The sequence below is a fragment of the Myxine glutinosa genome, chromosome 9, assembly GCF_964187855.1.
Source record: "Myxine glutinosa chromosome 9, kmMyxGlut1.1, whole genome shotgun sequence".
Taxonomy (NCBI): domain Eukaryota; kingdom Metazoa; phylum Chordata; class Myxini; order Myxiniformes; family Myxinidae; genus Myxine; species Myxine glutinosa.
In genome coordinates this window covers 146,664,292-146,676,963 of record NC_136269.1, presented here as the reverse complement: position 1 = coordinate 146,676,963, position 12,672 = coordinate 146,664,292, and the positions used below count along the sequence as shown (strand labels likewise).

The 12,672-nt window shown below is 45.7% G+C and overlaps 1 protein-coding gene across 4 annotated transcripts in view; it reads left to right on the top strand.

Annotated features, from left to right (window-relative positions):
- Positions 1-12,672, top strand: part of CEP76 (centrosomal protein 76) — a 100,320-nt gene that overhangs the window by 29,664 nt on the left and 57,984 nt on the right. For all 4 annotated transcript variants that reach the window (XM_068127957.2, XM_078785036.1, XM_068127958.2 and 1 more), the window contains 3 exons: positions 207-288; positions 4,968-5,183; positions 10,079-10,258. In XM_068127957.2, coding sequence (XP_067984058.2) covers positions 207-288; positions 4,968-5,183; positions 10,079-10,258 — 478 coding nt within the window. The remainder of the gene's footprint in view (positions 1-206; positions 289-4,967; positions 5,184-10,078; positions 10,259-12,672) is intronic.

Genomic DNA, 12,672 nt, shown 5'->3' with positions numbered 1-12,672 from the left:
ATGTAACACAACAGAATGTGGAAAAAGGTCAAGAGATGTGAATACTTTCTGAAGGAACTGTATATGAGACAGTTTAAAGAGGGATGCTAAGGAGTGTATAAGAGTGTACATTATTAGAGGATTCTACCTTTTTGACATATTCTAAACATTGACTAAGACTTTTCTGTGCAGTTGTTGCATTTAAAAAAAATGAAAATGTGATGCAGGAATTGGCGGAAAGAATTGAGCCCTCCGTGTGCAAGCCTCCTCCCTGCTCAACACACCTGCCCCATGCATCCCTCAATGACCGTGAGCTACCACTTAAACCATCCATAATGTAAATTATCATTTTAAAAACAAATGTTTTACTTGTGTTAGAATTTTCTTGCATCTTTTTTCGTTCCCACTTTTTCACATTTTGTTGATTTGATGCTGAACAAGTGAGCAGATCGTACCCAAGTGCTAAGGTAGTGACACAACTTGCTATTGGCAACAGGAAAGCTTTTAAAAATAAATGTAAGGCTCACACGTATACAAACGTACACAAATACATACACCCATACACACATACAGTCACGTGAAAAAGTAAGTACACCCCATGTAAAGTTTTGACTTTTTCAACATATTTCAACATACAGCTATTTGATCTTCATTTCAACAATATTGATAGATAAAGGTGATATAATATAACAAATATCATGAAACATTTACATTATGTAGTCCATTGTATAATTTAAATAAACATAAATGCAAATTTCGCATGTGGAAAAAGTAAGTACACCCCATGTAAAGTTTTGACTTTTTCAACATATTTCAACATACAGATATTTGATCTTCATTTCAACAATATTGATAGATAAAGGTGATATAATATAACAAATATCATGAAACATTTACATTTTGTAGTCCATTGTATAATTTAAATAAACATAAATGCAAATTTCGCATGTGGAAAAAGTAAGTACACCCCTACATTTATCACTACTTCAAATACCTAAAATTAGAATCAAGTGCACCAGCTCAGGTGCAAATGATTAGAACATCGTTAGAGAGGATCTTGGAGGAACCTGTCTTATTTAAACCTCAGACATTTAGTTTGGTTTGCTCTTTGTTGTTGAAGTGTGCGGCGTCACCATGCCGAGATCAAAAGAGCTCTCTGAGGCCTTCAGAAAGAAGGTTATAGATGCCTACGAGTCTGGGGAGGGATTTAAAAAGATCTCCAAACAATTTGAAATCAATCATTCGACTGTCCGGAAGATCATCTACAAGTGGAGAAGATTCCAAACAACTGCCAACTTGTTCAGGCCAGGCCGCCCCAGCAAGTTCAGCCCGAGAGCAGACCGCAAGATGCTGAAAGAAGTCTCTAAGAACCCCAGAATGTCATCACGAGACCGACAGGTAGCTCTTGCCACTGTTGATGTCAAAGTGCACGAGTCTACCATAAGAAAGAGGCTGCACAAATTTGATCTGCATGGGAGGTGTGCCAGGAGGAAACCTTTGCTGTCCAGAAAGAACATCAGGGCAAGACTAAAGTTTGCCAATGAACACCTCGGCAAAGACCAGCACTTCTGGAACAATGTGCTCTGGACAGATGAGTCAAAGGTAGAGCTATTTGGCCACAGTACCAGAAGACATGTTTGGCGAAAACCAAAGACAGCATTTCACCACAAGAACCTGATACCAACTGTAAAGCATGGTGGTGGAAATATTATGGTTTGGGGCAGCTTTGCTGCATCAGGGCCTGGGCAGCTCACCATCATGGAATCCACTATGAATTCTTCATTGTACCAGAGGGTGCTTGAGGATAATGTGAGGCCATCTGTCGGAAAGTTGAAGCTCAACCGAAGGTGGACCTTGCAACATGACAATGACCCTAAACATACCAGTAAATCCACCAAGGAATGTCTGAAAAGAAAGAAATGGCGGGTTCTGGAAAGGCCAAGTCAAAGCCCGGATCTAAATCCCATCAAGATGTTGTGGGGGGATTTGAAACGAGCTGTGCATGCAGGAAACCCCTCAAACATCACACAGCTGAAAGAATTCTGCATGGAGGAGTGGGCAAAAATTTCTCCCAGTCGATGTCAGAGTCTGGTAGAGAGTTATAAGAAACACCTACTTGAGGTTGTTTCTGCCAAAGGGGGCAATACCACCTATTAGAGCCAAGGGTGTACTTACTTTTTCCACATGCGAAATTTGCATTTATGTTTATTTAAATCATACAATGGACTACAAAATGTAAATGTTTCATGATATTTGTTATATTATATCTCCTTTATCTATCAATATTGTTTAAATGAAGATCAAATAGCTGTATGTTGAAATATGTTGAAAAAGTCAAAACTTTACATGGGGTGTACTACTTTTTCACGTGACTGTACATATACACACACACACACACACACACACACACACACACACACACACTACACACACACACACACACACACACACACACACACACACACACACACACACACACACACACAACAACAACAACATGCATTTTAAAAGGCCATTTTCCCTGCTAGAGCGGGGGTTAGCCTTGCGGTCCCCATGACAATCTTCTCCATTTTGCCCTATTTTCTGCATCTCTCCTTGTTAACCCCCTTGCCCGCATTTCTTCTTCCACCATCTTTACCCAAGTCTTTCTCGGTCTTCCCCGTCTTCTACTTCCTTCTACATTCATTTCCATCACTCTTCTCAACCAGTCACTTTCATCCTTCCTCAACACATGACCAAACCATCTCAACCTGTTCCTCTTCACAGCATCAATCACAGGCTCTATTCCCATCATCTTTCGCAATTCATCATTTGTCTTCCTCTCTCTCAACGATACTCCGCACATCCGTCGAACCATTCGCATTTCCACCCTTTCCAACCTTCGTTGCTGCTCTACGTTCATTACCCATGTCTCGCTCCCATAAATCATAACACTTCTCACATATGCAGCATACACCTTTCCCTTCAGCTTCAACGACACTCCCCTCATCATCAGCACGCCACTCAATTCCCGAAACTTCTTCCATGCACATCTCACTCAAGCAACCGTTGCCGAGTCTGATCCACCTTCTCCATTCAGCATGTCTCCGAGGTAGCAAAATGTTTTCACACCTTCCAGCTTCACACCATCTCCAAGATCCAACTCAACATCTGCAGCTCCCTCTGTGCACACCTTACATTTGAATGTAGCTGCCACACTGGTTAATGACCCTCTCAGACCACTACATTTTTGATGAACCCACTCAGCGCACATTGTACACTGAATGGAGATCACTCCGACACCCTTCCTACACACAGCACAGGGCCACTTCCCAGTTCTTTCCACCTCACCACATGCTTTACCACTTGCCATCACCTTCGTCTTTCCGATATTCACCTTCAGACCTTTTGTCTCCATACATTCCTTCCACGTGTTCATCTTTTCCTTCAGTCCATCCATACTTTCCGCAATCAACACCAGATCATCTGCATACAACGACTCCCACGGTAAACCCTCCTTTACGTTCTGAGCCAGCACCTCCATCACAGCTACAAATAGTAGTGGACTTAGTACCGACCCCTGATGCACTCCCACCTTCACCTCAAACTCACCACTGTTCCCGTCCTTCGTCCTTGCAGCTGTGCGCGCTCTTTTGTACATTGCCATCACTACTCTGATCAACCATTCCTCCACTCCTAACTTCCTCAATGCCCATGTCAATACTTTGCGTGGAACCCGATCGAATGCTTTCTCCAGATCAACAAACCCAAGAAACAACTTCTTCCTCTTCTCCATGTACTTCTCCTGCAACTGCCTCACAATGAAAAGCGCGTCTGTCGTTCCTCTTCCTGGCATAAATCCAAACTGCATTTCGTCGATCTTCACTTTCTTCCTTATCCTCCTCTCCAACACCCTTTCCAATACCTTCATTCCATGCTCCAATAACTTTATCGCTCGGTACGAGCCATACTCCAGAGGGTCACCTTTCCCCTTGTATAGAGGGACGAGGGTACTCAGTTCCCAATCCACTGGAATGCGGCCTTCTTTCACCACCAGATTACAGATCTCTGTCATTCTCTTCACACCCCAACTTCCTGCTGCCTTCAACATATCTCCCACAACTCCCGTCGGCCCTCCCGCTTTTCTACCCTTCATTGCTTTTATCGCTTCCTCAACTTCCTTCTCAGTTATCTTCTCTGCCGGTCCTAAAACTGGGTTACTCTCTATGTTGCCATCCCATTCATTCTCTGTATTCAACAGCATTTCCATATATCTTTTCCATCTTCCTTTAATTCCATCTGGGTCGACAACGATTTGTCCCACTTCATCCTTCAAGCAGCTCACCCCCATCACATCACACCTCTCTTTCGCTATCTGCTTTCGCTATCTCACACACACACACACACACACACACACACACACACACACACACACACACACACACATATACACATATATACACATGCATACACACACATACACACACACACACACAGACACAGACACACACACACACACACACATAGACAGACACACATAGACAGACACACATGGACAGACACACACATGGACAGAAACACACACATGGACAGAAACACACACATGGACAGAAACACACACATGGACAGAAACACACACATGGACAGAAACACACACATGGACAGAAACACACACATCGACAGAAACACACACACACACACACACACACACACACACACACACACACACACATGTACACACACACATGTACACACACAAACACACAGATGAAAATGCATTACACAACACAAGACTGTTAGACAAGACAAACAGCCACTGAGCTTGGGGGAAGCGCCATCACTCCCGGCGTATGCTGCGTACCAGTGAAGTAATAACAATGGTGCTGCTTTTCTCAACCCACTGAGCGGCAATTTCCTCCTCCGCATGGTCGCCGATTAACTTCTAATTCTCGGATTGCTTTGTTTTGTTTTCTGCCAAAGTGTCAGTGGGTCGAATCTCTCCCTACCAGTTGGCATAGACGTTGCACGACGACATCTGTGCCTGGAAGTACAGGGTGGACGAGCCTTTTTGGAGCATCTCGGCATGCAGCCTCGGGAGAGCGCTGGCACGCTTTCGCTGTCGCTGCACTGCCGGGCGCAGCGATGCCGCACGCGCCCTGCACCCTGTGCCTGCGAGCCAGATCTCCGTGCCTCATTTGTTGTCCAGCTGCACTTGGGAAATGCGGGTAGGTTGATAGAAATACACCTGCGGCTTACTCAACATTTTCTTTAGTTTTCCTTTTCTTTTCCTCTTACACCTTTTTGTATCCAAAGTCTAGGTTCGTGGAAAATTTGAGAGCACACAACTGACCAGAACATAACAAAACAAAAAAATAGAAGTTGAGTTGAATGGGGAAAACACACCAACAACAAGGTAGATGGATAACAGGGGGGAATTTGGAAGAAAAATGAGATCAAAAGGAGGGAGGGGAGGACACAGTCAGGTAAACAAGATGGATGCAAGCTCAATGACAGCAACAAGAGGAAGATAAAAGCTGGGGATGAAACAAATGGGTGAAAAACTAAACACTGTACTCTATAGGGTGTGAGAGATTGGAGAGAAAACAAAAATAACCAAGAAAGGAAGGAGTGAACTTGGGGACGGTTAATGAGGGTTGAAAGTATCATGAGTATGGGTGCGGAAACAGCCCTGGAGGAAGAAAGAGATTCAATAGACTGACAAGGAAGTTGGTTCCACAGGCAAAAAAAGAAAGGCACAAATGGGTGGAGCCTGTATTTCGAGAGTTTCACCAGCAGTGAGTTATGAGCACACCATGTGATCTGCAGTAACATCGTGGGTCATTACGAGACTCCAAAGTTGAAGTTACTGAACTTGAGGTTTGTTAAGGACATAGATGGGAGGATTCTCCATACTGTCCTTCTGGAGAGATGGAGTGAGAGTGTGGGATTTGACAGGGTTTAAGGATGTATTCCAAGTGTTGGGCCAGATACTTGTTCTATCAAGGTCTGCAGAGAAGGAAAAGGCTGCTTCCTGTCTACCTGAAGAATGAGAGATGCTATGCATGGGTGAATCTCCTTTCCGAATAGCATGAAACTCCATATTTTTGTAACGACCCATACGGAGGTTTCCGTATTTTCGTCATCAGAAAAACATGCCGCCATTTTTGGGAATTGAGGTGCTATTCCGATATGCTGATTCGTTACTTAACCATGTAGATTTGTGTCAAAGTTATTCGTGTACAAAAGCTTGTGAGTTCATTCCCGTGATCAGATGTCCGCCAGGCAGTAGAACGTCTGGTTATGTTGGTAAATATGGAAATACCATCCATGTTGGAGTTCTTTAGGTTGACGCCGCACGTGCACTCGTCCGTTTGTCTAGAACATGGTTGAAGGATGATTCACCTGACCATATCACATTTCTCCATTGCTCAGTAATCCATTACCTATACTCTTTGCACCACTGGCCTCGCAAACGTGCATTGCCAGGTGTGATGAGCAGTTTGTGCACTGCAACCCGACTATGGTATCCCGCTCTGTGTCATTCTCTGCGGATCGTTTTTTATTGAACTGGCTGCTCGTGCTCTATGTGGAAATGCACAGTCAATTGATCTGCAGTTGCTCACCTGCTTTTCCTCACACTTCAAAGTGATGCATGGATATTATGATCCTGGAGTATGCGCTTCCGGCCACTGTTCCCCTTTGCTGAGGATGACCTTATCTCGGAGTTCCATGCCGACATCACCTTGGACACGGCTGCTCGTGAAACATCAGCAAGTTGAGCTGTCTTTGTCACTGAAACTCCTGTCAAACGCACCCCAACTATCCCCCCTATTTCAAGTCGATGAGGTCTCCTCTTGCAGCCATGCTAGCCATAGTAACCAGGCCTGTGCAGCATTTTTATACATGCCCATAAGCATGCTGGGATGTTATTTGCTTAATTAACAAATGAGCCACACCTGTGTGGAAACCGTTGCTTTCAATATACTTCGTGTCCCTCGTTTACCCAGGTGTTCCATTTTTTTTGTCTGCTACCTGTTGCTGAGAACAACTAGATGGTATTTCTAGAACTAGTGAGATACCCGTGCGTAGCACGGGTGGGAGACCAGAAGCAAACGGGCAATGCAGATACGGCGAATGCTAAAGCATGAAACCAATAAATTCCACATTCCTGTGGCACCCTCAGTCACACGTCAGACATGGACAGCAAGTTCGTGAAGGACTTCCATGAAAAACGTACCCGTTCGCAAACAAACGGGTACGTTCACGTATAGAAACATCAATCGTGGGTCTGTGGCGAATCTGCATATGGCAATCCGTGAAGTTCACGTTTAGAAAGTAGAAACCATCACGGCATGTCGTTATTTACTTGAACTCGATATCTCTTTTTTCATTCCAAACAACACAACTCCAATCACAAATTAATCACAAAATAAACTTTTAACAACATTGTTAATGTTTCCTTCATTGTAAAAACTACCAAGTCAACAGTTAAAAGGAATTTGAGCCGATAGGTGTTACAGCCTTGGCAAAATTGATGGAGACAGCGTTCTGTTGGCTTATACACCGCCCAAATAGCTATGTGGAATTCTCTCATGGAGAGATTAAACTCACGTCGTTGAACTTTGGCCGAGGTCATTATTTTAATCATGTTTATACACAATAGTGGGGCGGCTTAGCCCAAATATTCAAAAGAATTGTGCATTTTGTGATACAAGCACCAAATTTGGCACACTAGTAGACTATCATATTATGAAAAGATCTGGATATTGGGCCATCTCAGATTCAGAGATTTGATTTTTGCAAGATTTGCAGATTTTGCAAGCTGAGATTGCAACGCCAGGGACGGCCGACTCCTTCCTACGAGCTGCCCACGTCACCCGCACAAGAAGAGCTCATCAAATCACTGCAGCGGCACTGCACATCCTGCAACACCGTGCGTATGAACGCCACTGTATGACATATGCTGATGATGCAGAAGACCTGCCTGAGTTCGAAGACTGGTGTCACCAGAGAGGAGAAGACATTCCCAACTTTCAGTACTGGGCAACTGTGCTGGAACTAGAGATGTTGGTACTGGTCTACGTGCGTTCTCTGCGGCAGGCTTCATTCACGACGTACCTTGATGCCCTGACGGAACTGGTCCCATGGTTCCATGCCTTAGACCACACACACTATGCCAGGTGGGTCCCTGTTCACCTGAGGGACACGGTTGCACTCCCAATGAAGCACCCAGATGTAGCCAGAGAATTCAGGACTGGCAACTTCACTGCACAGAAGACGAAGAAGGTGTTCTCTTCGATCCCAATCGAATCGAAATCTTGCAAAAATCAAATCTCTGAATCTGAGATGGCCCAATATCCAGATCTTTTCATAATATGATAGTCTACTAGTGTACCAAATTTGGTGCTTGTATCACAAAATGCACAACAGGTTTGCTATGCTGCTACACTACAAATCAAAAAGAAGATAATTGGTTTTGGGTCGTCCTTTCCGCATTTCTCGTGGGATTGTAAGTTGGAGAGATCGGCCGTGATGGCGGGGAGGGAGTTGGCATTCTCTCGAGCGGGGATTTAACCCATGTCCTTATAAAAGGTCTTTTTCTTTTTCTTTTTCTTTTTTTGTATACAAGATCGAGGCTCGTGAAAGAGCTAACATTAATCACACAAAAAGTCAAACCGACACATAAAACACTAAATAAGAGGAGTGGTAGAAAAGATGGGGAGAGAGAGGGGGGAGGACACAAACACAACATTTAAGAGCAGGGACATCGAGAGAATTGTGAGAGGGAGAGGGCTGGGGGGGGGGGGGGGGGGTGGGAGAGGTATAAAACATATGAACATTGCAAGGACTTCCAGGAAAAAAGTTGGAATTTCAAAAAAGTGTATCTGGGGTGAATTAGCAGGGGTAGAAAAGATTAAGGTTTTGGATGGGGGAAGATAGGAGATGGTGGTGAACAGCTGTTTTAAAGACCTGGAGGGAGGAGTGGGATTGAAGGGAGTGGGGGAGTTTGTTCCAGAGATGGGAGAAAAGAGGAATGAAGGAGTGAACGTGAGCAGAGAGCCTAGATTTTGGTAGTTTAACCATAAGAGGGTTGCTGGCAGTTTGATTTTTTTCTTGGTTTTTTTCTCGGTTCTTCCTAAAATTCATTTTCTCGGCAACCGTTGGTCCGATTGGCATGAAATTTTCACCATAGGACCGCCTCCTTCTGTAGAATATTTTATGATAATTATGACGTCATAGGTCACGTGGTACAGGTGCCATCTTGGAAAAACTTCACACCTCTATATCTCTGAAACCACTCCATGTAAAAAATTGAGACCTGGCTCATTGTCAAGTACACCACATGGGGAATAAGATATGTTAATGATGTCATCGGTGCCTTTGTTATGACGTCACAATTCAACAAGTACAACACTTATCCGATCATTATGAATTTTTTTTCTCAGCAACTGTTGGTCTGATGGACACGAAATTTTCACCATAGGAGCGCCTCCTCATGTAGAATATTTTAATGATAATCATGACGTCATAGGTCATGTGGTACAGGTGCCATCTTGGAAAAACCGAAAAACGTTGCACCTCCATATCTCCAAAACTGCTCCATGAAAAAAATTGAAACGTGGCTCATTGTAAAGAACGCCATATTGGGAATAGGTGCTGTTAACAATGACGTCATTGGTGCCATAATTATGACGTCATAATTCGACAGGGGCAACCCTTGGTCTGATCAGTTCGAAATTTATCGAGTGTGATCTCTGCAACAATTATATTAGAGAGTATAAATTTATGATGTCATCGCTCACGTGGTCTGGCAGCCATATTGGATCAAAGAAAGAAAAAAAAACGTTCAAAAACAGAAGAGTTGGCTCGTACCAAGTTTACTGCACAGGGTAAGTATTCTATGAATACCATCTAGTTTCATCTGTGATTTACGTTGCATTCTGATTTGTACTTTTTGCCTTCATCAAAACTCTTGGTGTTCTTCATCTTATTGAAATCTGCTTTATTTCTCTTTACCCATGCGAACTTGCTGCCATATTCCCACATGTCTCCTTTGTTTTCATTCTCTTGACTTTGTTAATTTCACTTTTTCTGGTTGTGCTTCCTGCCTTGTTTGCAGCTAGCCGTATGGCCGACAGTGCTAGCTTACTGGCGATGAAAGACCCTGTCCAGGTGGTACTTGTTCGAACAGACTCAGCTGGGGACACTGAACTGGTTTCCTCACACTGGTTGGAATGGCGGTCCGTGCTGGCCAGTCCGCAGTCAGGATGGAACACCGCTATGGAGCTCAAGGGAGTTGGTACGTCACGCTGCATCAATTTCAGTTGTTGAAATAGTATTTTCGAATTCCTCCATCTTTTGATCACTTTCATTGTATACATTCACAGTGGTCTGTGATACAAGCCAAACAAACCATTTTGGAAACCTTTGCATGTGCTTTATTAGAGTCGCATTTGTGGATCCATGTAAGACATGAGAAATATAGAATGGCACTAGGTAGAGCGCACACCTCCGCCAGGCTGAACAGTTTATGTTTTGTATCCCACTGATAGGCCGGATCTGGATCCGGACCTCCAGAATCGAATTGCCTTGTTCTTGTCACCTGCCCAACTCATCCACCACGTTTCAATCAAATCAGTCCACAACTTTTTGAGATATCGTATTCACAGCCAAAAAACAAACACACAGGGGTGACAACAACCTCCGTTCACCTTCAGGGGTGGAGGTAAAAAATATTTGAGTAAGAAAGAGTAAAGTATGGAAATAAATGATAGCATTACTCTGGTGTTTTATATCGCAATTTCTGGATTTCCTTACACCGACTCCTTGCCCTCCTCCCACCCCACTCCATCTCCCCTGCCCCCCACACAAGATCTGGTTTCAAGGAAGAATGAGGTGTCACAGGTTAAAAAGCAACTAACTGCCGGTGGGGCAGTGTGGCAAATGTGGTGCTGCAGTGCCAGCCCAAAAGTGGAGAACAGAACTGCAGTGAGGTATGGACAGAGGCCTTATGGAGCCCAGGAGAGGTCACGATTTTTCGTGAGGTTAAGATTTTCAAGAGAATGAACCTCTTCCAGTGGTTGGCCAATAAATAGATAGCTGGGTTTGACCCTTTTTGCCTGAGTGACAGGTTGAGACTCAGATTTGCAGGATTGGAGGACATGTTCCATTTGTCAAACCAACATCCATATCAATTACAGATCGGTAGAGAGTGACACTTGCTGTCTACCTGTCAGTGGAGTGGGATACTATATGACAATATGGTCTCACCTGCAAAAAAGGAAGACACTTTTCCAGAGCGTCGGAATAATATTTTAAGGAATTGAAATGAGAAACAAGACTGGGCCCAAGACACTGCCTTGGGGTACTACAGCCTCCACTGGCACAGGAGCTGGCTTTCATTGATGGGAACCCGTTGACTGTATGTGTGGAGGAAGATGGAATGTGAGATATGACGGTGGCCCTGTATGCCCAAGCAGCGAGATCGGCAAGCGGTGCAGGATACCAGGCCCTGTATGCCCAAGCAGCGAGATCGGCAAGCGGTGCAGGATGCCAGGCCCTGTATGCCCAAGCAGCGAGATCGGCAAGCCGTGCAAGATGCCAGGCCCTGTATGCCCAAGCAGCGAGATCGGCAAGCAGTGCAGGATGCCAGGCCCTGTATGCCCAAGCAGCGAGATCGGCAAGCGGTGCAGGATACCACGCCCTGTATGCCCAAGCAGCGAGATCGGCAAGCAGTGCAGGATACCAGGCCCTGTATGCCCAAGCAGCGAGATTGGCAAGCAGTGCAGGATACCAGGCCCTGTATGCCCAAGCAGCGAGATTGGCAAGCAGTGCAGGATACCAGGCCCTGTTTGCCCAAGCCGTGCAGGATGCCAGGCCCTGTATGCCCAAGCAGTGCAGGATACCAGGCCCTGTTTGCCCAAGCCGTGCAGGATACCAGGCCCTGTTTGCCCAAGCAGTGCAGGATACCAGGCCCTGTATGCCCAAGCAGCGAGATCAGCAAGCGGTGCAGGATACCAGGCCCTGTATGCCCAAGCAGTGAGATTGGCAAGCAATGCAGGATGCCAGGCCCTGTATGCCCAAGCAGCGAGATCGGCAAGCAGTGCAGGATGCCAGGCCCTGTATGCCCAAGCAGTCAGATCGGCAAGCAGTGCAGGATACCAGGCCCTGTATGCCCAAGCGGCGAGATCGGCAAGCAGTGCAGGATGCCAGGCCCTGTATGCCCATGCCGTGAGATCGGCAAGCAGTGCAGGATACCAGGCCCTGTATGCCCATGCCGTGAGATCGGCAAGCAGTGCAGGATACCAGGCCCTGTATGCCCAAACAGTCAGATCGGCAAGTAGTGCAGGATGCCAGGCCCTGTATGCCCAAGCAGTCAGATCGGCAAGCAATGCAGGATGCCAGGCCCTGTATGCCCAAGCAGTCAGATCGGCAAGCGGTGCAGGATACCAGGCCCTGTATGCCCAAGCAGCGAGATCGGCAAGCAGTGCAGGATGCCAGGCCCTGTTTGCCCAAGCAGCGAGATCGGCAAGCAGTGCAGGATGTCAGGCCCTGTATGCCCAAGCAGTGAGATCGGCAAGCGGTGCAGGATACCAGGCCCTGTATGCCCAAGCAGCGAGATCGGCAAGCAGTGCAGGATGCCAGGCCCTGTTTGCCCAAGCAGCGAGATCGGCAAGCAGTGCAGGATGCCAGGCCCTGTATGCCCAAGCAGTG